At 35.1% G+C, this 23,703-nt stretch overlaps 2 protein-coding genes across 2 annotated transcripts in view; both read left to right on the forward strand.

Moving 5' to 3' along the window:
• The first annotated feature begins 3,428 nt into the window (after positions 1-3,428).
• LOC136815704 (ceramide transfer protein-like) overlaps positions 3,429-23,703 on the forward strand; it is a 35,815-nt gene continuing 15,540 nt past the window's right edge. Inside the window, exons 1-8 of the mRNA XM_067072145.1 lie at positions 3,429-3,735; positions 4,403-4,519; positions 8,731-8,832; positions 10,170-10,329; positions 10,775-10,980; positions 11,407-11,499; positions 12,041-12,130; positions 15,335-15,517. Coding sequence (XP_066928246.1) covers positions 3,481-3,735; positions 4,403-4,519; positions 8,731-8,832; positions 10,170-10,329; positions 10,775-10,980; positions 11,407-11,499; positions 12,041-12,130; positions 15,335-15,517 — 1,206 coding nt within the window. The 5' untranslated portion in view covers positions 3,429-3,480. The remainder of the gene's footprint in view (positions 3,736-4,402; positions 4,520-8,730; positions 8,833-10,169; positions 10,330-10,774; positions 10,981-11,406; positions 11,500-12,040; positions 12,131-15,334; positions 15,518-23,703) is intronic.
• On the forward strand, positions 20,506-21,636 carry LOC136815726 (coiled-coil domain-containing protein 89-like). The gene has a single exon (XM_067072172.1). The coding sequence runs from the start codon at positions 20,506-20,508 to the stop codon at positions 21,634-21,636; it is 1,131 nt and encodes a 376-aa protein (XP_066928273.1).

Below are 23,703 nucleotides of genomic sequence, written 5' to 3' on the forward strand. Positions count from 1 at the left end.
AATGTTGCTGTGTAAAATATGCTCCAAAATTTTGCAGGATATGGAGGTAAGACTGATAGGCCTGTAGTTACAGGCTTTGGATTTGTCGGTTTTACCAGGTTTGAAAACAGGGGCAACCAGGGCATGCCTCCAGTCATCTGGGATGGAAGACTGTTTGAGTGAAGCTTGCATCACTAAGGTAAGACCAGGAGATATTTGGTCAGCAAACTCTTTGAGAAATCTTGATGAGACACCGTCTGGACCAGCAGCTTTGTTAGGGTTGATATCGTTAAGGAGTTTCCGAACACCAGGTTCTGTGATATTAATTTCTGGCATGGGTGTATTCGCTTGACCCTGCAGGGGTGGGATTCGATTGTCAGGAATGGAGAAGACATTTGAAAACTGTTTGTTGAGGATGTTCGCTTTCTTGGTGTTATCAATGTGTAAGCTGCCATTGTCTCGCAGGGGTGCTACTCCATCATTTTCACATTTACGAGATTTTATGAATCGAAACAGTTTCTTAGGATTATTTACCCCATCTGGGCTTACACAGTTTTTGACAAAGTTATTGAATGCTGATTTGCAAGCTTTCCTGCATTCGTTTGTTAGCTTTTTGAAGCGATCCCAGTCTGCAGGTTTTGATGATTTTTTGGCGCGCTTGTAGGCCCTCTTCTTTCGCCGAGATAACCTTTTACATTTCTGTGTTATCCAAGGTTGAGAATAACGACTTGATGTGTGTTTTGAAGGGACGGATAGCATGGCATTTTCGATAAGAGCTTTGAGGGCTTTCCACATGTCATTAACAGGGGATTCAGAGTTGTAAGTAGTGGTAAACTCAGCAATCATTATCATCATACATTATTTACATACTTTTGACTTAACTACCGTGAGATTGGGTAACCTGCATCAGTGGAGGCTAACATGCATAGCCCTCAAATGAAAGACCTGGCTGGCTTTTGTTTTGATTTAACTTTGTATTTTAATGACCAGCCAGGTCTTTCACTGTTTCAGAGAGGGCTATGCATACACTAGCCTCCACTTTCACTGTGCACTGATGCAAGTTACCCAATCTCACGGTATTACTGACTTTAAGTGCATTATCCCACGGGGATCTTAGCACACTTCTTGGAGACAAACTCTTTCCACTTTTCTCTGTCACGGACATGGCACTCAGCAGTAAGAAGTGGGATCCCTCTGTGTCTTCCAGACTTCCATGGATTAGATGATTGCTCTGGTTTAGAGGGAGACGTCCATTCGTTCGATGTCTTTTTTTCTTTTAAAATCACGCTTATTATAACTTATAAGCCTAATTGTGCACGTCTTTTTGCACATAGTTGATATTGGGGTCTCTTCTTGCGATATGACCAAACCAGTTCATTCTCCTTTTTGATCATATCAAGGATATCCATCTTGACACCAAGAGTATGCTTTTAAACAGTATAGCCCTAACCTTTCTAAAATGTATGAGAAACGTATATTTGGACTTATATATACCTAATGCTGCACGCAAGCACTTAAGTCCAGCAAGACAGTATAGACTTAAACTTGTATATCAAGATTACGGTATTTTGAGTACAGGAACGGGCCAATTTTACTTTCGTTTTGAGTGGTTTCATTTTTGATTTCAAGCCAACATCTTAGCAATGGGGTGCTCTCCCATAGTTACAGGGGTTTGTACAAAAAACTAAACATAGAAAATTTTCCAAATCCCCCGGGCATTTCAATTAATGCAATGAAAAAATGAAACTTTTCTATGTTTCACTTTTTTGCACTTATTCTTCAAAATGAAAATATTTAAGATTTTAAGTTCTCCTTTTATTCAATGATTTTTTACGGCACTTTGTTGACAATCTAACTCAGTCAGGACCTCATTTCACTTTATCGATATTACGCAAACGGCAGTGTGCGCTAAATTATTTTGGTTTCACTTTCGATTTCAAGTAAAGGTCTTAGCAACAGGGCGCGCGTACATAACAACAGGGCTGGGTAGAAAAATCTAAACATAGAATTCAAAAAAAATACTGATTGTATAGAGCACTAAAAAATACCCCCTTTCTATGTTTAGTTTGATCTACTGTACCTTGGATTATAACTGAAAATATCTTCAAAAAACCTTTGTTCGCTATCAGACCGCGCAGTAGTCTACGCCCACTTCAATTCTTAGATAATGAATGAGAGAGATGCGCTTAGCTAAGCCGTGCTCGCGGGCGATAAATTTATGTTTACTTATCTTGTATATTTTAGTGGTATTTATTCAATGAAAAGGATGTTGACAAAATATGCACGGCGCTGAGAAAATATGCACGACATTGATTATGACATCATTAAATATGTCAATGTCGATTCAACGCCCGTTAAAGAAAATAATTTGTAGATAGTTCTTTTTATCTTGAAACTTAGAAATATGAGCAAAAAAAGAATCAAATTTAATATTTGTTTCCTATCTAGATTATATTAGCGTTGGAATACGGTAAATTTTCACAAAAAATATTTTGCGATGGCGGTACGCCCAATTGCTCCCACTGGAAAGTTCCAATTTTTAATTATTGGGAAATCGGGGAAACCGGTTCACCACATGGATAAAAAACATACGGAATGAAACCTGACAGATGGTTTTCAACCAGATTTATTCAGATAAGGCTATAAGAGGTTCATTACTTGTGGATTTTAAAACCTACATATAAGCAAAAACGAAAGTTGTTGGGAAGGAAAGAGTAAACGCAAGACAGAAGGTTTGGTTGTGTTGATAAGGTATGTTTTTATTCTATCCGAACTAATGTTAAAAAAGACCAAGGAGGTCCTGACTGATTTAGTCTTGCATCAAATTCCCGCTTTCTCCAGTAAATTGAAGATGAGAAAAAATCTAAGCCATAGATCACGGATTGAACCAAATGTATAAAGGGTGTGATTTTACAGCTGCCTGTCGGGCAAGGCACTGAAAGGTCACCGGTGCCAGAAAGAAGGGCCGTTTGAAATCTTGCAACCTCATTGGTGGAAATTTGATGAACAGCTGCAAAGGAGCTGGGAAACAATCAGTAGAAGAGACCACTTTCGTTTTTTGTTGCAGATTTCGATATAAACTTCTCTCAGTCAGGGATTAATTGTCAATGTGTTGTGTCAACTTGTCAGCATTGTGTTGTTGTAAAGGAAAAGATAAAAGTGGTAAGACTAGCCTAGTTTCTAATCCTGATATAGGAGTTTAAGTTTAGACTGCAAGAGCAGGACAAAAGTCAGTTTTTTGAAGTTTGCAAAAAAACGCTATATACATAGAAGATCTTTCAAATTCAATGTGAATACTAGACTCAGTAATACAACTTTTGTATGGTTTGTTATGAATATTGGGTAACATTCCAAAGCCATTTCATTCATTCCATTTATTTGTATTTCAAATTGCTTGGTAAAATATAGGGTTTCTTTGCTCTGAAAACTGTTTATAACATTCCATAGAACTCTCAATTTCATTTTCTCATAGAATCAGAGTGTTTTAAAATATAAAAAAAGATGAGTGTCTCTAATCAATCAGATTTCTTGACCAGTTTTTCTGATGATGATAATGATATAGATGATGCTATTAATGCATCCCCTGTTCATGAAATCTCATATGAAGGGACCCTATCGAAATGGACCAACTATTTACACGGTTGGCAATCACGGTTTCTGACACTACAAGATGGTACATTATCGTATTATAAGAGTAAATTTGATACTGGTTATGGCTGCAGAGGATCTGTCAGTGTTGCCAAAGCTTCAATTGAGGTAAACAATTCTTTAAGAATATAAATTCTTCACATTTTAAATATAAATCTGACGGTCGTTCAGCCTCGAAATTTATATCTCATTTTTTATTTTTGTTGTATATAAAAAAATAATTAAATGAAACATAAAAAGCCTGTTCAGTTTTGGTAGAAAATAATTAAGATAGATCTCTAAGCAACTCCGCAAAAAAGCTCAAATATACGAATAGACCTAAAACCTTATATAGCTCAAATCATCATTCTTAATTACCCATTACACATCTATTAGCATTTTTTGTGAGATACCCAATTCGACTTTAATTCTGATTCCTAAGGTTTATAGGAACAATATCTTTAGTAATTTAAGACCTTTTTCTTAAAAATTTGATATCAACAATATTTTGATCGAAATGACAATAATTATACTGTTGGGTTCTATCATCCCATGTTTCATTATAGGTTCATGAATTTGACATTTTAATCGCAATGACAATAATTATACTGTTGGGTTCTATCATCCCATGTTTCATTATAGGTTCACGAATTTGACATTTTAATCGCAATGACAATAATTATACTGTTGGGTTTTATCATCCCATGTTTCATTATAGGTTCATGAATTTGACATTTTAATCGAAATGACAATAATTATACTGTTGGGTTTTTTATCATCCTATGTTTCATTATAGGTTCATGAATTTGACAACTGCAGATTTGATGTTAATGTTGGTGATTGTGTGTACTACCTTCGAGCTGATGAGCCAACAGAAAAACAAAACTGGGTTGAAATCCTTGAAAGCGCAAAAGTAGGTTTTATTTTGAATGTATTTTTTTCTGTTTTTGATTTGGTTGCACATTCTTTTGTTTCATACCTTATTCTAAGTTAGTCTAATATTGATATCACTCTTCTAATTCCATCACTCTTCTTTAGAGATAGGATTAAAAGGAAGGTCGGAATCATTGATTGAAACTAGATTTCTCAGCTTGGCAGCCAAAGCAGAAACTTTTTTTTATAACTTTTTATTATGATTATTCTTCCTTTAAAAATTCCTATCACTAAAAAGAAGGATGGCGGAATTAGATGAGGGATGTCGACACTAGACCAACTCGCTACCTTAATTTAAAAGAGGCCTAAGTCCTGTGAGCCTTAGTTCAAAAGGGGCCTAAGTCCATTTTGGTCATTTTGAGAAAATTGAAATTAAAGTTTTTCCTTGATTCTAAAACCATTTTTGATGGTAAAGCTTTGAAGTAAATGTTTTCTGAAAGCCATAGCTATAAGTTGATTTTCTAATGAAAGGGCATTCGTTTGGAAAGTAGATATTTTTGTACGTAACAGGTGCAACTTAGTAAATCTCGCCGAGTGGACTTAGGCCTTTTTTGAATTAAACATGAATTTTGAAAAACGTGTGAGGGTTAATTTCTGCCTTTTAAAGTTCAAAACCTGCATCTATGACATTCCAAAATAAAGCCACTTACACCTAGATTCAAGATAAAGAGAAAAGACAATCTTGTTAAGTAAAATAAAGAAAAACTCAATTAAACTTTTTAGGATGCATGGACTTAGGCCCATTTACAATTCAATTGGACTTAGGCCTAAACTTAACAAACTTATTTTTGTGGACTTAGACCCTTTTATTGTAAAATAATGATGGACTTTATAGGCCTCTTTTGAATTTTAACATCACTTTTATCAGAGCTTCAGTATAAAGTTTTCAGCCTTTTTAACTTTAAAAACTACTTGTCATATACATCAAAAGAGAGCAAATGAGTCAGAGATTGAGAAAAACCAAAGTTTTCGAATTTCATAAAAATGGATTTAGGGGGTACCTGGACTTAGGCCCCTTTTGAATTAAGGTAGCAAACTCAACTTACGCTACATACCAATTGAGGATATAATACTGCTTCCAACCTATTGCCATCATTTTCCATTTTGTACTTTATGGGTATAAACTTTCAGGAGGTTGAATTACAAAATTTACAAAATATTAACTCTCTATAAATTTTGCAAATTTGAGGCAAAAGGTTTTTGAATTGCTTTGTTCATTTCTTTAACTTCGTGATAGAAAGCTGAAAATTGCAGAATTTTTTTAATGCCTAAAGCAGTCTAAACATAAAAAATATTCAATGGGTTGTATTAATGATACCTAAATAAGGTGGATTCCTTAAAAACCCTGTACCCTTCCCTGCCCATCACGAATTTCAAGTCACTTAAAAGTATCCAAAATTTTGCTTTGAATTGTGCTATATAAAACATTCAAGCCATTTCCAAAACCTATAGCTACAGCCAAATCCAGTAAACTGTCAAAACTTGAAAAAAATGCATACACTGATAATTAAATAATCTAAATCCTTATCGGTAAAAACATCATCGGCGAAAAATGTTTATTAAAAAATTATTATATTTTATGTATATATTTGTTCGTTGGACAGAGACAAAAGTTTGGTTAGAAATGAAATTTCTTTATGCTCGTCAATTTTCCATCAATAATAAAGTACATTGTTTAACTGCCCGTTGTCGTAAAACACTCCGTTGATGAGGCCGTTGGTGCAGAACTTGTTTCTTTATTTGATACAATATATGTGTTCTTCTTTTTCCACCAAAATAGTTTACGTATCATCTTGTGACATTCCCTGTTAAATCTAATGAATATGATAGCATTAACAGTCGAATTGCTTGGCCCTAACATGTATCCCAAGAATAGCCAGAATTCAAGAATATTTCGCCAGTACAATGTCTCCGTTCTGTCATATGTGAACAGGTGAATTAACGTTAGGACCACGAAAATCCCATACAGAACACACACGGTATATAGTATTCCTTTAGTTAACGCGACTATGTTCATTCTAACACCATCTAAATGTGCGGATGTGTTTTGGTTGTCTTTGAATGTTGATTTCATTTCCGAGCAATGTCGATTCATAGCTCTGACAGCCATTATGTTTAGGCCTACCATGACTAAAAGCACCAAGCCATCTATAGAGAAAATCATCAATGAGAATATCTTATACATTTTCAATTTCGTACCAATAGTGATTAAACCAGCATTGAAAAGGGCTAAACCTATCAGAAACGATGTTAAACGATTTATACTTTCTTTAGACATTTTGATTTTGTAAAGAAGTAAATATTTAATCCTGGCATATCGATCAAAGGCAATCAATGCAATGAAGAATGCTGATACATGACATAAAAACATGATCAAAAACTGTAAAGTCATTTCTAATCAGCATAATTGATGATCATGAAAATCTATCAAGATCAGAATATAACTTGCAGCTGAAGTGAACGATAAACAAACATCACAAATACTCATATATAACACGATCCTCATAATTGGAGATCGATATTGTTTCGTTTTCACCAGTGTCACAATCACCAGAGTATTCAAAACAAAATTTAACACTCCATGAACAATGATAGCATAGGTTAGGAAAATCCATCTTTGAGGTTTGGTTAATGTGAATCTGGTACTGTAAACTGTTTTGCAGTCATCACTGGTTAAGTTGGGCATCTCCTCTTGTTTTTATTATTGTTTCATAAGTTCGATCTGAAATAAAGTAGATTGAGACAATGGAACTTGTTACAAATACTGTACTTAACGTTAACAATCCACAAGTTCGCTCTACAATCAAATGGAAACATTTTCGCTGAAAATTGAAATTTTCGAATAATTGGATAGATTAAATAAGCTGGCTGGCTAAAAAATCTCTGTCTTTTTTCAAAGTAGCTGTACCGCGCACACTATCAGAATTTTGCCGCGTGATTGTTGAGTGAACTTTTAAATTGTTTTAACTGTACCGTAAACCAGGCTTTGTCATTTGAAAATTCCAGGCGTGTGGTCAATCGCACTCCTAAAAAGTACTTTAGGCGTGTGATAAGGAGTGCTATGCATAACTTTAAGTAGTAAAATCCAAATTTATGGTGTGTGATTAATCACTCTCCTCAAAGATTTTAGGTGTGTGTGGAGGTGTGTGCGTGCTATCACACGCCTCAAATGATGCAGCCTGGTAAACGTTGAAAGACACCCTTAACGTTAGATAAACGAAAACAACATTTGGTACAATGTAAAAATAGATGATCAGGGGTCTTATTTAGGAAAATATACAAACAAACATAGTGCTATACATTCAAATATTAAGGCTTCAAATTTTCTCTCTTGAGTAAGGTTGAAAATTCCACTCTAGTTCTAGTTAAGAATCATGGAATCTTGAGTAGACCTACCAGTATATCAACAACATTGAAATCACCTCGTTCTTTTATAAAACATCATTTTATTTATTATGAAAAAGAACAATGAATACATGTGTAAACTGCTGACGTATGTATGCCATGAATTTCCTATTTATAATCCTTCTACCACATGGCAGCAACTGCAACGAGAATGTGGTTTAATTCATGTACCTCATATATTATTCAAATCGATAACATGATCTGCTGCATGTTCCTGAAAAACTGAAACCTTAGGATCATGGTAGTAAAAGACAAACCTTAGAATGTCCAAGTCCATTCAGCCAGTTTAAGAGTTCATTAATCTTTTTTTTGCTTGCCTTTTTCTAGAGTCCCCCCCCACAGTGATAAGTCTGATCACGATATCACGCAATTTTTGTCTTCAATCACGATCACGAAAATCAGCAAAAAATTTTGTTAATCATGCATCCCGTTGAAAAAGTCCAAATCACGTATCACGGCAAAAAATCTTTCAAATCACGATCACGCTTTGACCTCTTATCACGCAATCACGAAGAAAAGATTTCCAAATTACGTAATCACACTAGAAAAAATTCTTTATCATATCACGCCATCACGAAAACCGCTTGGAGGTCTCTTTATAGGCTTTTAATATCGGACCCTTACAGCGTAAAGAAAAGGGCAGGTTTTCACATGTCCTATATTGAAGTGATATGAATAAGAACCAATTCTCAATCACCATAGTAAAAACTGATTCAAACCAGAGGGTGCGAAAGAAGACTCTCTCAAACCCCTGTTAAAACATTGAATTGTTCTTTTGATTTTCAGCAAGCAGAATCAGGATATGGTTCAGAACCACATTTACCGAAAGCTGTCTCTACTCTTTCTCTTTCATCACAACCAAGTTTACGTTCCTCTTCTTCATTCCAAGTAAGTGAACACATTTTCTTCTTTTCAAGCAACCAGGTTGCTAAGGCTCGAGGCCTCATTGATTTCAAAGCCCCAAAGGATCCGAGCTAGATCCGAAACTCCTGGGTCGGAAATGAAGCTACTCATTTCCCATCCAGGACACGTGACCCGTGTGGCCCGTGTGTTTTTCAAACAAAATCTCTAAATGCGGGACAATTATAAGGCATCACTTTTTCTTACTTGAGAAAGGTTGAAGATTCATCTCTAGCCTCTTCGGGGCTTCCAACCAAATGCGAGGACTCAATTTAGCCGCTTTTTTCACTATCTCGTAAATTAGACTCTTTTTAGATAGTAAGCATAGATATGGTATAATCATAATCCTTATAAAAAACACTGGTCTGGAAGCTTTCTTACTGTTTTACCTTTTTGTCAGCTTTTTCCTTTGTTATTATCAAAAGACGAAAATGCTCAGAATTTGCTCAGTTTTTGACCACGTTACCAAGTACTCCTCATGGGATTGGTTTAAGATTTAATCACATGACCAAAAAGTGAACCAAACAAACTAATTTATCAACGCAAAGTAAGAAACAATGGAAAGAAACAAAAGGATTCCAGACCGGGAATTTTTATACGGGCTATGGTATAATCTTATCTTGTAATGTTTGAAGTGGCTACCATTTAGAGACTGCTAAACCTCTGCATCTTATTTTTTTATACGAGCCTCCGTCTTACGCTACTATAATACAATTGACTCATGCTAATTCGAAATCGAGTGATGAAATCTTATTTTTTCGAATTACAGAGAGATTCGAATTATAGAAAGTATTTTAATATAGTTTCTTCTTGAACGGGGACTCGGAATAAGTTCGAATTATAGAAAAATTCGAATAACAGAAGTTCCAATAAGCGAATGTTTACTGTACTGCAATACTACTGTTTCTTAATACACTGGTTGCAAAATTATATCAATGCTGTCAAAACATGTGATTACTCGAAAAAATTCACGTGATTTTATTCCCATGTTGCTTGCTTTACAACTTACAGCTGATAACTTTATTAGTGTCAATAAATTCGAACCAAGGGGCCGTCCACATAATACGTACGCACTAAGGGGGGAGGGGGAGTCTTCTCAAAAGCGTATGCTTGCGTACGGGGGAAGGGGAGGGTCATCGACATTTTAGTGCGTACGTACTATGTGGACGGCCCCCAAATCAGCAATAAATGTCATGTAAGAAGCACATAAAGATAAAAGTAATAATAATAATAAAATAAGAGTAAAAGCGTGATTTGTCTTCAGACTTTAATTTTGCAACCTGTATATTTTTTACTAAAATACTATGCACTACTCCTCCATTTAGAAGTCGGCTGGTCTTCGTGAAAAGTTGATGGAGATGGAAACGTTCCGTGATATCTTGTGTAGACAAACAGATACATTGCAAACATATTTTGATTCATGTGCAGATGGGAATGCAGGGAACAACTCGACACAGAAACTCGACTTAGAAGAAGAAGATGAAGGTTTTTATGAATTTATTATTTCTTCGATTTTTTACAGGTTAGTTCTAGCTTAGTTTAACAGGACTAAATCTTTTTGTTTTGGTGCACTTATTCTTTGTTGATTAATTGGAAATAGAACAATCATTTGTTTCTCTGAGAAAATTACCGAAATAAGTATCAATATCAATAGAATTGTTTAGATAATATGTTGATACATTTCTCGGTCATCTATTTCTTAAGTTTATTGCTTTAAACATACTGTATAAAATGTAGTGGACGTCAAACTGGATATCTTTATTTTGGAGTACACCAACCAACATTTTAAGGGGCCGCATATTTTGACGGCGACGTCACATATTTCTGACCAAATGCCTTTTTGCAACAGCAAACCTGTCAACTTCTAAGGCTGTTGGTGACACAATTATATTTTAAAAGTCTCCAATTATGTTAAATTTTCTTTTTCAAGACATAGATGACATGGCTGCCACTCCAACGCCTTCCTCTTTTATCAGGGGTGGATCCACCACCACCGCCAATCCATCTCATGCAATTGATTTCCGTGGTGAGGCGATCACGTTCAAAGCAACCACAGCTGGTGTCATCCAAGTGTTGTCACATTGTATCGATCTCATGACCAAAAGAGAGGAGCAATGGAAAAGGAAACTAGAAAGGGTATATATATAATGGAAACTTGGAATTTTTTTTATTCAAATGAATGCATATTTTTCTGACTAGGGGTGTAGTTTGTGCTAACTACGGGATAGTGGGCCTACATTCAGTACTTTTATACCAGCCAAGTGTTCGAATGTTGTCGTTCTTTTGTTTCGAAAAATAGATAAGAAAGAAAGCTATTATTTATAGAAAATGACGTTATTCCAAAAATTGACCAATTAAATAGCTTTATTTCGTTTTCGAAAAATACAGAACTGAAATTTATGAACGTGGTTTTGAGTAAGTTTTTTTGTGCAAACATGTTAAAGACAGTTTAAGCTTTTACACATTCTGATTGTTACACCTAACAGAGCTTACAATTTTTCCAAAAAAAAGGCAGGGTTAAGCATCACAAAGATAGTGTAAACGAACGGACATATCTTTCAGGAGCAAGAGAAAATCAGAAAGTTGAAAGAGCAGCTGAAAGATAAACCATCAATCGATATGGCAGACAATCAATTCAGCGGACCAGATTTTATGGTAAAATCTTTTTTTATTGGATCAGAAGACATCTGATTTTTTACAAGTTAAGCTGACTCTATTGGCTAATATCAACTTAAAAGTTTCGAAAGGGAATGAAGCAATTTCATTGGATAAAAATGAGCCAATATAATCTTTCATTTCCGATACCGAATGATATTTACTAACAACAAGTGAGTTGAAAATTTCAACTGAGAAATTCCTTTCCTACAGACTTGTTTTGGTATAGTGAAACACTTAAAATTGCATATTGCAGATGTAAATTTGAATGGCCTTCCTGTCGATACTTTTGACTCGTGTTATTCACCTATTCTCATGGGACCAGATCTGTTCGAATTGCATGAGAGCTCTAACTAAGCTAATAGGAGGTCGAATGATTTCAAATCGTAGATATGATTATAGGAGTTCAGATAATAGAAGTAAGACAATACTCTTACATCTATGTTCTTCTGATAAGAAATGCCAACGTTATATTTTCTTGACGTTTCAGTGTTTCTATCACTATAAACAAATGATTGAAGTTTACATTGCTTTTTTTCAGGAAGGACCGAACATGAAGTTGAACGAGGAACAATTTTTCGATGCAGTTGATACAGCACTGGACGTTGAAGATGAAAATGATGACGATTTGGTATGTACTATCGCACCATACTTGACTACCTTATTTGAACTAATTTTCGCGGAAATTAATTTTAGCGTTTTAATTTTTGCCAATAGCAATAAACTGCGAAAATTTGAACCCGCAAAATATAATTTTTTCCAATTTTATCGAAAAATTTGAAAAATCCCCAGGAAAATGAAAGAAATTTGTCCAAAAAAGGGAAAAACCGCGAAAATTAAACTGCTCTTAACCGAACGGCGTGTTTAAAGGAAAAGTATTAATTTTGGGGAACTTTTTGGGAAGGATTAGTAAAACTACAGTGGGCTACTTCGAAATCGAATACGGATTGATTAGGGTTTTAGAAAGCATAGAGAGTTTACACTTGACGGGGGCTAGGATTAGTTTGAATTATAGAAAGATTCGAATAAGGAAAAATCCACTGTATCATTTTGTACACTAAGGTCGCAGCATTCCATATTATAATCGAGCTTTTAATTTACTAATGGTTAAGATTCACATTCAGATTTTAATGCTACAGTAGACTCTCGCTAATTCGAACTTGAACGGGGAATGTAATTTTTGTTCGAAATACAGAGTAATTTAATAAAGGTTTCTCCTTGACGAGAACTCGGAATTAGTTCGAATAGAAATCCAAATAAACAAGTAGAGTGTACTGTAAAAATGATTGTGTTCTTTCTCCCTGCTCTACATTGGTACAATCATGGACAAAAGGTTGTAGACAAATGAAATTTCAGTGAAAAATGATGAGAAATAGAGCAAAATGACTCTTCAATGTTAAGAAAAACACTTTTGAAGTCGTTGCATTGCTTTTGAATTGCTTTTGAGGGAACCACAAGCAAAAAATCAGCGTTTTGATACTGGTGTAAGCCAGTTAATCTTAGCCCTTGTGGTTAGTCCTTGTGGTTAGTCTGCAGTGTGTGACTTTGAAAGCACCCAGAACCTCTTGGGAACTTGTTTTTGAACTTCGATATTGAAGTCTACAAACCTTTTGTCCATGATTGTACATCAACTGAAGATAAAAATAATGTGAAACATTATACAAAATATCAAAGCTCTTGTCATTACTCATCACAGTAGAGAATGTCTCAAATAAATTATTCTTAACCTTTCGCTCGAATCATTAGTCACAAAATCTCGCAAATCATCTTTGCTGTGAAATAGAAAACGCCCTTTTCTCCGCCTTTTCATAACTGACAGCCAAATTTAATATTAGCTCCTTATTAGCTCCTTAGACTCTCAATTCTTTCTACTGTAAACTCATTTTAAATTAACTGAATTTCTAAGGGGAATCTCAGAGTCTAGTCTTTAGTCCGGTGTAGCGGATTATTTTAACTCCCTGTAAATGTTGACCCTCCCAGTTAAAATAAACTAGGAAATAATGACTCACTTAGTAAATAATGACTCCCCGTAAAAAAGCTGAGGGAGTCAAGATAAACTAGTTTATCATGACCCCCCCAAAGTAGTCAAGAACTGAAGTCATTGCAGTGCTGTTCGATCGAATGTTTGGAATGATTCAAACGGGAATCAAAACATGGCCGAACGAAATGTTCACTGTATTATATTTCTTCTAAAAGATCATTGTGGCAAGCGCATTCTCTCGTTGATTTCTATTGTCCCCTGTTTTTCAGATTTTAAACCTCTTGAGAATTGCTTTGAGATGCTCAAATTTGCTAATTCGTTACTTTTCTCGTTCAAGGCCGTTCAAGGCTATGAAATAAGAATTTTTTGCAGAGCTGATTTTCGTCGTTGACACCCACCTTTTGCCAAAATTCTTTCATTTTTCAAGGGACTTTTAAGAATTTTAAAGTGTATGGTATTCCGCTGAACAAATTTTCACGTAATTTTCGGTAGACACAAAGTTTAAACGTTTATTCCTCATCCGGCTTCTCGTCAGTATTTTCGATATTTTGTAGCATGATCTTTTACAAAGAGGGATGTATACATATACAGCAGGTCTTAAGTATATAAATTTTGAGCTATATTAAAAATCTTTGAAGGAAATGTTGCCCTTAGATGGAGTATTTATATTACGGGGATCTGTAGAGTTAGCCCTGGATAGCCAAATGAATTTTCAAATAATTTTGTCATAGATAATAGACGGGAGTCATTTTAAACCAAAGGGGGTCAAGATTTCCTAGGAAATAGCAACTCTAGGGAGTCTCCATTTACTAGTTTATTTTGAGGTGGGGAGTCACTATTTACTAGTTTATTATGACCGGGGAGTCATTATTTTGGGGAGTTAAATTTTTTTGTGACACCGGTAAAATCTAGACTAGAGTCTACTTTCGGCTGAACTTTGCTTTTTGATAATTTTTTATGACGCTGAGTCCAGTGAAGTAAACTAGAAGCGTTTGGCCAGGTCGCCATTTTGAGAGAAAAATGTTTATAAAAATCCAAATAATGATAAAACCACTTGGAGTTGAAAGATATAATAAAAAATGAGAAACAAACATGAATAACAGATTTGCAATCCCTTATTTTCAAATAAAAACTTTGCTTCATACTGCTTTTACCTTCCAAAAACAACGAAAATCTGGCGGACTGTTTTACAGTCCGCCTAAGCAAAAGCATATTACCATATACTACCGGGCCACTTAATCGCGCCATCCAGTCTATAAAAAAAGCTTTAAGTGGACCCCGGGCTAGGTAAAATCGGGTCCTACTAAATATTACCATCAAGCATAAACTGTGAACTCCTTTGCTTTTTCAATTCTTGTAATTCGATTCGCTATTTAGTTCAAAAAACACGTCATTGCTTTATGGTATTCTTTTTGAATTAAATTTTACAGTCTTTTATTTGAGCCAGCTATATTTGCATAATGTGAATTTACCTCCGCTTAAAAAAATTATTTTTAAAATCCTCAGTTTTTATTATAATAAGTATGTAGTAATATTATAGTTGCGACTCTCTTTAAATCCATTTATTCCTGCCACCTATCTTGTGTCTGTGTATTGTAATATTGCTTTGATCGGTTTGATTTTTGCGAGATTAAATTTTGCGAATGTGATAATTCACTAAATACTTTGGATTCGATTTCGTGAATCGACGTTTTGAAAACATTCACGTCGTATTAATTCCGATAATAGCATAAAAAGCTATAAATCAAATTGATTTCGTGAAACCGAAACACGCGCAAATGAATCCACACGAAATTCAACCCAATTAATGTATTGCAAGAAATAAATGAACCTTTTCCTCATTTACATTTACAGGACAATATCGATAAAGAGAATATCCCACCGCCCAAACCCACCTCGGAGATCATGAGTGCACCCAAACACAAATACAGTAAAATGCTGGAAACGAAAGTGAAAGAGAATCTAGTGTTAATACAGGAACAAGTGGAAGCAGAAAACACGGAATGGTATAATGTTTATGAAGATGGAGATTTGAAAGTAAGTGGTTTAGTACAGTTGACGCTCTCTCATTTTTTGGACTACTTTAATTCGATACGCTCCATTATTCGATAATATTGAAAGTCACCGTCAATGAGAAACTCTCATAAATCACTCTCTGCCATATTCGATACGCTCCCTTATTCGAGAATATTAAAAGTCACCGTCAATGAGAAACTCTCATAAATCATTCTCTACTATTCGATACGCTCCCATATTCGAGAATATTAAAAGTCACCGTCAATGGGGAACTCTCATAAATCACTCTCTACCATAGTACCATATTCGATACACTCCCATATTCGAGAATATTAAAAGTCACCGTCAATAGGAAACTCTCATAAATCACTCTCTACTAATCGATACGCTCCTCCTATATTCAAGAATATTAAAAGTCACCGTCAATGAGAAACACATAAACGCTCTCTACCATATTCGATACACTCCATTATTCGATAATATTGAAAGTCACCATCAATGAGAAACTCTCGTAAACGACGCTCTACTATTGTTCGTTACGCTCCATTATTCGATGATATTAAAAGTCACCGTCAATAAGAAACTCTCATAAATCACTCTCTACTATTCGATACGCTCCCATATTCGAGAATATTGAAATTCACCGTCAATGAGAAACTCTCATTAATCACTCTCTACTATTCGATACGCTCCCATATTCGAGAATATTGAAATTCACCGTCATTGAGAAACTCTCATTAATCACTCTCTACTATTCGATACGCTCCCATATTTGAGAATATTAAAAGTCACCGTCAATGAGAAACTCTCATAAATCACTCTCTACTATTCGATACGCTCCCATATTCGAGAATATTGAAATTCACCGTCAATGAGAAACTCTCATAAACGACGCTCTTTTTTCAATACACTACCTTATTCGACTAAAATCCAATTCCACTTGAAAATAGAATTAGAGTGTCAACTGTCAACTGTAATTTCAATTAGTCTTTTCAAAGTATGTATCCATAAAGCGGATGATCTGGAGTTTTTACAACGTCGGCTAAAGATTTCTTCCTGTGTATTTTACCGAACCAGTTCTATATTCGTGATATTATGCTGTACACCTCCACAAAATACTTGTACCCCTAGGTCCCGAAGGTCCCGAGGTCCCGAGATGAAAGTAAAAGATAAAAGAGATATCCTCCACAATATACATACACCGCCTAGGTCCCAAAGGTCCCAAGGTCCCGAGATGAGAATATACCAAATACACCCCACAATATACATGTACCCCTAGAAATCACATCAATAACGCTTGATAGCGGGTAATATACCCTTCTGTTATTAGTTTTTACAAAATAAGCAAGGGATGGTGCACAATATGAGCATATTTATTGTACCCTTTTAGTTTTTACAAAGTAAACAAGGAACAGTGCACAATTGGAGCATATTTATTTTTCTTATAAAAATCTACATTATAAGAATCAAATTAATAACGCTTGATAGAGGGTAATAAGTACACCCTTCTGTTATTAGTTTTTACTGAGTGAACAAGGGATGGCGTATAATTTGAGTATATATATTTTTCGTATAAGCATCTATTTTATTAAAATCAAATCAATAACGCTTGATAGCGGGTAAAATACCCTTTAAGTTTTTACAAAGTAAACAAGGAACAGTGCACAATATGAGCATATTTATTTTCTTATAAGCATCTACTTTATAAGAATCAAATCAATAGCGCTTGATAGACTTGATAGATTTTTTTCTCATTGATGCAACCTTACGAGATAATTCTACAAAAAGTTTGTAAATTAGTCTTAGATAGGACCCTGACTCGAGGCGCTCCCATGAAAATCTTATTAAATTTGTATATGGATTGTATTTCTTGAATGTGAAATAAAGTAAACACCTATTGGCTGTGTTAACAAATACATCCCGTACTTACATAGGTCCTTCTCAAAGACCCGGTAGGATTTTTTCAGCTAGTAGGGGGGGGGTAAAAATAACGGACTGAAATCGATGGGGATTTATATTCCCATATTTTTTATGGCTGTGAATTTAACTTCTTTTGTTTTCAAGTCAGAAAATTCACTGGGGAAGGGAAAAATATCACAACATTGTGCATGAGGATTGGTTTATTTTATTATTTTTAGTAGGGACAAAAATTTGAAGATAATTTCTCATGCCACCGGAGACGATATTTTGGCCGATTTTCCCAGTGGGAAGGGTTCCCAGTGGGTTTGTGGGAAGGGTTCCGTTGGGTCTGTGAGAAGGTTGTGTTTAATTTATGACTTCATCTCGGGACCTTGGTACCTTTGGGACCTAGGGGGTGTATGTATATTTTGGGGTGTATTTGGTATATTCTCATCTCGGGACCTTGGGACCTTTGGGACCAGGGAAATTAAAAAAAAACATTTTTAAGCTTAAACTCAATAAACCAGCTGCGCTGGAAGCTCCGGCTTAAGAGATTAAAAGATGTGAAAGATGAGCTTGTTGAGTTAGTTGTGTTAGAACGTTGCCCACAAACTGCTAATCAGAACAGATCAGAAAGCAAAGTAATAATTCTATTGCAGAGCGAGTATGAGAGATAATCTTAACGAATAAATAAACAAGCTGGAAGTTTAGCTCTTCTACTCTCGGGTACCTAATAGCCGGGGGGGTTGGAAAAAATCTCAAAACTTAATAAGCGGGGGGGGGGGGTTGGAATAAAAAGGTCCTGGGTGGAAAATTTTTGAAAACGAGGCTAATAAAGCTGAATTAGGACAAAAAAGGGAACTTTCAAAAACATTTTCCCAAAAATTAATAAGCGGGGGGGTTGGAATAAGAATGTTCTGGGTGGAAAATTTTCGAAAAATTAATTAGCGGGGGGACGGCTATTAAGTACCCGACAGTAAGTGATTACACATGCACTTTCTTGCCTAAAGAACCAACCCCACCCCCCGCCCACTCATCCTCGACTAAAAAGTTCAAAATTGCAGCTAAATGAGATAAACATTTAGAAGTCAATATTTTCAAGCTCTTGATTTGATTGTCGCCAGATAAAATTTCGGGGAGAAAAATAGCCTAAATTAGAGGCAACGGGCTTTTAGCTAAGCATTATTTTTTCTGTTGGGATAATACTTGGGGGAGAGTAGGATAAACCAAATAAAATGGTACAAAAGTGTGTATGTAATAAATAGTGGTATATTTGGAAAAAACCTGTTTCGGGTTTGAAAAATCTTCAAAAGGAACGGCCGCCCCAGCCAATGAAATTACGACATAGTCCAAAAAATATCATTTTCAGTTATAACACTGTGAAAATTTCTCCGATCTTGTTCAAATTTACACAGTAATTGTGTTTTAGTATCCTTTACTGAATTCTCATAGTGATATGTTTGTGAAAAATCTGTGTCGGGTTTGAAAAATCAAAGGAACGGTCGCCAGCCGCGATGAAATTACGACAATGTCCAAAAACGATCATTTTCAGCCATAACACTGTGAAAATTTCTCCAATCTTGTTCAAATTTACACAGGAATTGTGTTTTAGTATCCTTTATTGAATTCTCATAGTGATATGTTTGTAAAATATCTGTGTCGGGTTTGAAAAATCAAAAGGAACGGTCGCCAGCCGCGATGAAATTACCGTCAACTGCTCCAACTTGGGACTATCTTACGCAACATGGGAGGGCCATTCCACCAACATTTCACCGAACCTCAAAAGTCATTAGATTTGAGTACAAAGTCCACAATCTTGTTCAAATTTACACAGGAATTGTGTTTTAGTATCCGTTATTGAATTCTCATCAGTTCTCATAGTGATATGTTTGTAAAATATTTGTGTCGGGTTTGAAAAATCAAAAGGAACGGTCGCCAGCCGCAATGAAATTACGACAAAGTCCAAAAACGATCATTTCCAGCCATAAATACTGTGAAATCTTTTCCAATCTTGTTCAAATTTACACAGGAATTGTGTTTTAGTATCCTTTATTGAATTCTCATAGTGATATGTTTGTAAAATATCTGTGTCGGGTTTGAAAAATCAAAAGGAACGGTCGCCCAGTCAAAAAATGATGAATACAAAACAGGACAGGATAATTTTCAGCCATACACATCACATAACACCTCAAAAACTGTTCAGATCGTTTTCAAATTTGCACTGTAATGTTGTAATTTTAGTATTCTCTTTCGAATTCCAATGGATGTGTGTTTGAAAGTTTCATTCCATTGTCAAGTTACAGAGTTTTATGGTTTTGTGCGTCCATAAAAAACTAGTCTAGAGAAGTTAGTCATCATATGCAAGATTTAAGCACTCGAGCAGCTGACGATTCACGGCCAAAATTTCTCCAAAGTCTTTCCACATTGTTATAGACCAGTATGCATCAAACTTCTCATAAATCAGGTCCAAAACATCATGAATAATGATGAAAATGATCACTATCTTTCACTAAGATTTGCAGCTAAGCCCACTTTCGGCAGCCATCTTTTTCTAAATACTTTCGCAATATTATCGAAATCCAGATAATCCGTTTTTATTAAATCGGAATAGATCATCGGATTAGATAAACAAAAAAAAATGTCTTGACCGTTGTTGTCGGAAGAGAGAATTAAAGGCTCCTAGGCCGGAGCAAAAAGCTATGAACACTCGAAGGCTTAAAAAATCTTGGACGTTCTTATAAAAACAACAGGAACAAAGTATTTCGTTTTTTACGGGTGTGTCAAATTTTTCTCCGATTCACCAAAAGATATTTTCCAATGATTTGTGATTTTCGAGATGAAATTTTCATTGATTAATAATAAACACCATTACGAGATAAAGAGAAGGAATTCTAAGAATTTCTTTTTAAAACTGTATTGTCATAGAAACCCCCTTTTCAATTAAAAAGATATTTGAGCAGCTTTTTTTGAAGCCAAATTGTAATACGAGATTGTATGTTTTGTTGTTGTGTACTTTGTGTTGAGTTTGGTTTAGATGAGGAATTTTAATAAAAGAGAGAGGCTTGTGTGTGCGACACAGAATATTGAGGAGTTTTAAATCATTCGATAAAATGGAGGAGAGAAATTTAGCGCACAGCGCAAATGATAGAAATCCTCCGAAAAAAGCTGATAGTGTTGAAATCAAAAAATTGAAAGAAGAACATCGAAAAGAAATCGAAAAAATGACCTACGAATCAAAGATAGAATTGATGGAAGCACAAATGAAAAATGCCAACTTAACACATCAATTGGAGCTGCTTAATTTGAAACATTCGCATAGGATAGAGTCGAAAAAAATTCAAGCCGACCACGAGCTTCAAAATAAACTGAATGAAATGGAAAAACAGCTTGTAATTAAAAACAAGGAAATTGCAACTAAGGTAGATGAGACAACGTTAAAACTGAACGAGAAAGACAAGGAGATTGCAGCCAAGGACAACGAATGCAAAATGAAACTGATGACAAAAGACCAGGAGATTCTGGGAAAAGAAAACGACTTCAAACTTCAAATCAAAGATTTGGAAAATGATCACAACCTGAAACTTAAAGATTTGGAAAATACCAACCAAACAAAAATCAAGGATTTGGTAAATGATCACAACCTGAAACTTGTTACGTTGACGAAAGAAAAAGACGCGACAATCCAAACACTTCGAAACGAGATCGAAAAGTTGAAGTTAAAGAAGAACCAGTCAAACGATGTGGTCAAACCCAAGAAAGTCGTATCTGTCAAAAAAGAAAAACCTCAGAAGCATTTCACGAAAGTGGAAAAGTTAGCTTGGGGAATTGATACTTTCTTTGAAGGGAAAAAATGGGAAGAAAATGCTTTCGAATCTTACGAAGTCTGGTACCGGGAAATCAGTTTGATTTTGACGAATAGAAAACAAGAAAACGTTTTGTCTCCATTCGATGGAACAAAGTATGTTTTTATCAAGAAAGAGTTTCTCGAATGTCATGAACACTTAGATATTGGATTTAAAGAAAACGTAGGTATCATAGAAGAAGATTGTGACATAATGTTTGAAGGTGTGAACGAAGAAACGATGGAATATGGAAAATTCTTCCTTCTCCATCCAACAATACGTGGAAAGCATTTGAAGTTTGTAACAAATGATTGGGTTGATTGCTGGTGGAAAGATGAAGTACCGGAAGACTTTTACTTTGGTGATAAAATCTCAGCAATTGTTTACGTGAAAACTTAACAATCATGACCGATCGTTATCTTTTAGTAAAAAAGCGAGCATAAGAAAATTATAATTTAATGTCGATTTTAGACGAATTCTGCCAGTTTTACCAAAATCAATGGTATTAAGAATGTTTTTAACGTACATTGGTATAGAACTTTTTACCTATTCAAAAAAATTAATTTACTGGTAAGCAGTGAAAAAGGGAAAACACATCTTCATTTTTATCGTCAAAGCATGTAGAAACCGTCCGATTTATATAGTCTTTTCTGGACTTTTATTTACCTTTATATTTTATTTACTTAACATTGTACGATAGAAACGATCGCTACACTAATCAGAGAACTTGTTTTTCTATCCCTTTACACTTTTCTGCTTTATCAAAGAGTTTATTTAATAATGACTTTCGAAAGTAAATTCAAGTTTTTTTATAAGAACATCCAAAATTTTTGAAGCTTTTGGATGTTCTTAACATTTTCGGATGATCTGGAGTTTTTACAACGTCGGCTAAAGATTTCTTCCTGTGTATTTTACCGAACCAGTTCTATATTCGTGATATTATGTTGTACACCCCCACAAAACACATGTACCCTCTAGGTCCCGAAGGTCCCGAGGTCCCGAGATGAAAATCTCCCCAAAAAATACTTGTACCCCTTGGTCCCGAAGATCCAAAGGTCCCGAGATGAGAATATACCAAATACACCCCACAATATACAAACACCCCCTAGGTCCCAAAGGTCCCAAGGTCCCAAGATGCGAATACCAAATACACCCTAAAATATACATGTACCCCCTAGGAATCACATCAATAACGCTTGATAGCGGGTAATATACCCTTCTGTCATTAGCTTTTACAAAATAAGCAAGGGATGGTGCACAATATGAGCATATTTATTTTTCTTATAAGCATCTACTTTATTAAAATCAAATCAATAACGCTTGATAGCGGGTAAAATACCCTTTTAGTTTTTACAAAGTAAACAAGGAACGGTGCACAATATGATAATATTTATTTTCTTATAAGCATCTACTTTATAAGAATCAAATCAATAGCGCTTAATAGACGATAGATTTTTTTCTCATCGATGCAACCTTGCGAGATAATTCTACAAAAAGTTGGTAAATTAGTCTTAAATAGGACCCTGACTCGAGGCGCTCCCATGAAAATATTATTAAATTTGTATATGGATTGTATTTCTTGAATGTGAAATAAAGTAAACACCTATTGGCTGTGTTAACAAATACATCCCGTACTTACATAGGTCCTTCTCAAAGACCCGGTAGGATTTTTTCAGCTAGTGGGGGGGGGGGTAAAAATAACGGACTGAAACTCAATGGGGATTTATATTCCCATATTTTTTATGGCTGTGATTTAACTTCTTTTGTTTTCAAGTCAGAGAATTCACTAGGGATGGGAAAAATAGCACAACATTTTGCACGAGGATTGGTTTATTAGTAGGGACAAAAATTTGAAGAATTTCTCATGCCAACGGAGACGATAATTTGGCCGGTTGTGTTTAATTTATGACTTCATCTCGGGACCTTGGGACCTTTGGGACCTTTGGGACAAAGGAAATTTTTTTTTAAAAACATTTTTAAGCTTAAACTCAAAGCTATAAACACTCGCAGGCTTAAAAAAATTTGGACGTTCTTATAAAAACAGCAGCAACAAAGTATTTCGTTGGTGTGTTAGTCTAGCAAGCTAGACGACTAATTCACACATAGTAGAAATAAAGCAAAAAGTAATAAAGGGAACAATTTTAGTCGTCTAGAAACCTTTGTGCACTAACTCCAAACAAAAGAAAAGTGTCAATATTTTGCAATTATAATCTTTTTCCCGCTCAAAATAATTCTTGAGAAAAACATGTATGTGGATTTGTGTATTGAAAGTTTTTCATTTGAGTTGATTTTGTTTTGAGAGTTTGTTATTGCTTGATAAATTGTTTTCTCGCTACGCAAGTTTCTGCGTAGCTAGCCCCTGTATCTATAAGGCTGGAACACCGGATTCTTCCAGTCGTTTATACAAACTAAATCCCGTATTATTATTATTATTATTTCACTCATTTCTTTTCGTATTTATAAGGT

Source organism: Clytia hemisphaerica, unplaced genomic scaffold, assembly GCF_902728285.1.
Source record: "Clytia hemisphaerica strain Z4C2 unplaced genomic scaffold, Clytia hemisphaerica genome assembly, whole genome shotgun sequence".
Classification (NCBI taxonomy): Eukaryota; Metazoa; Cnidaria; class Hydrozoa; order Leptothecata; family Clytiidae; genus Clytia; species Clytia hemisphaerica.

What these genes read in the sequence shown, in the direction of transcription:
- LOC136815726 (XM_067072172.1), top strand. Translation starts at nt 20,506, where the DNA reads ATGGAGGAGAGAAATTTAGCGCACAGCGCAAATGATAGAAATCCTCCG.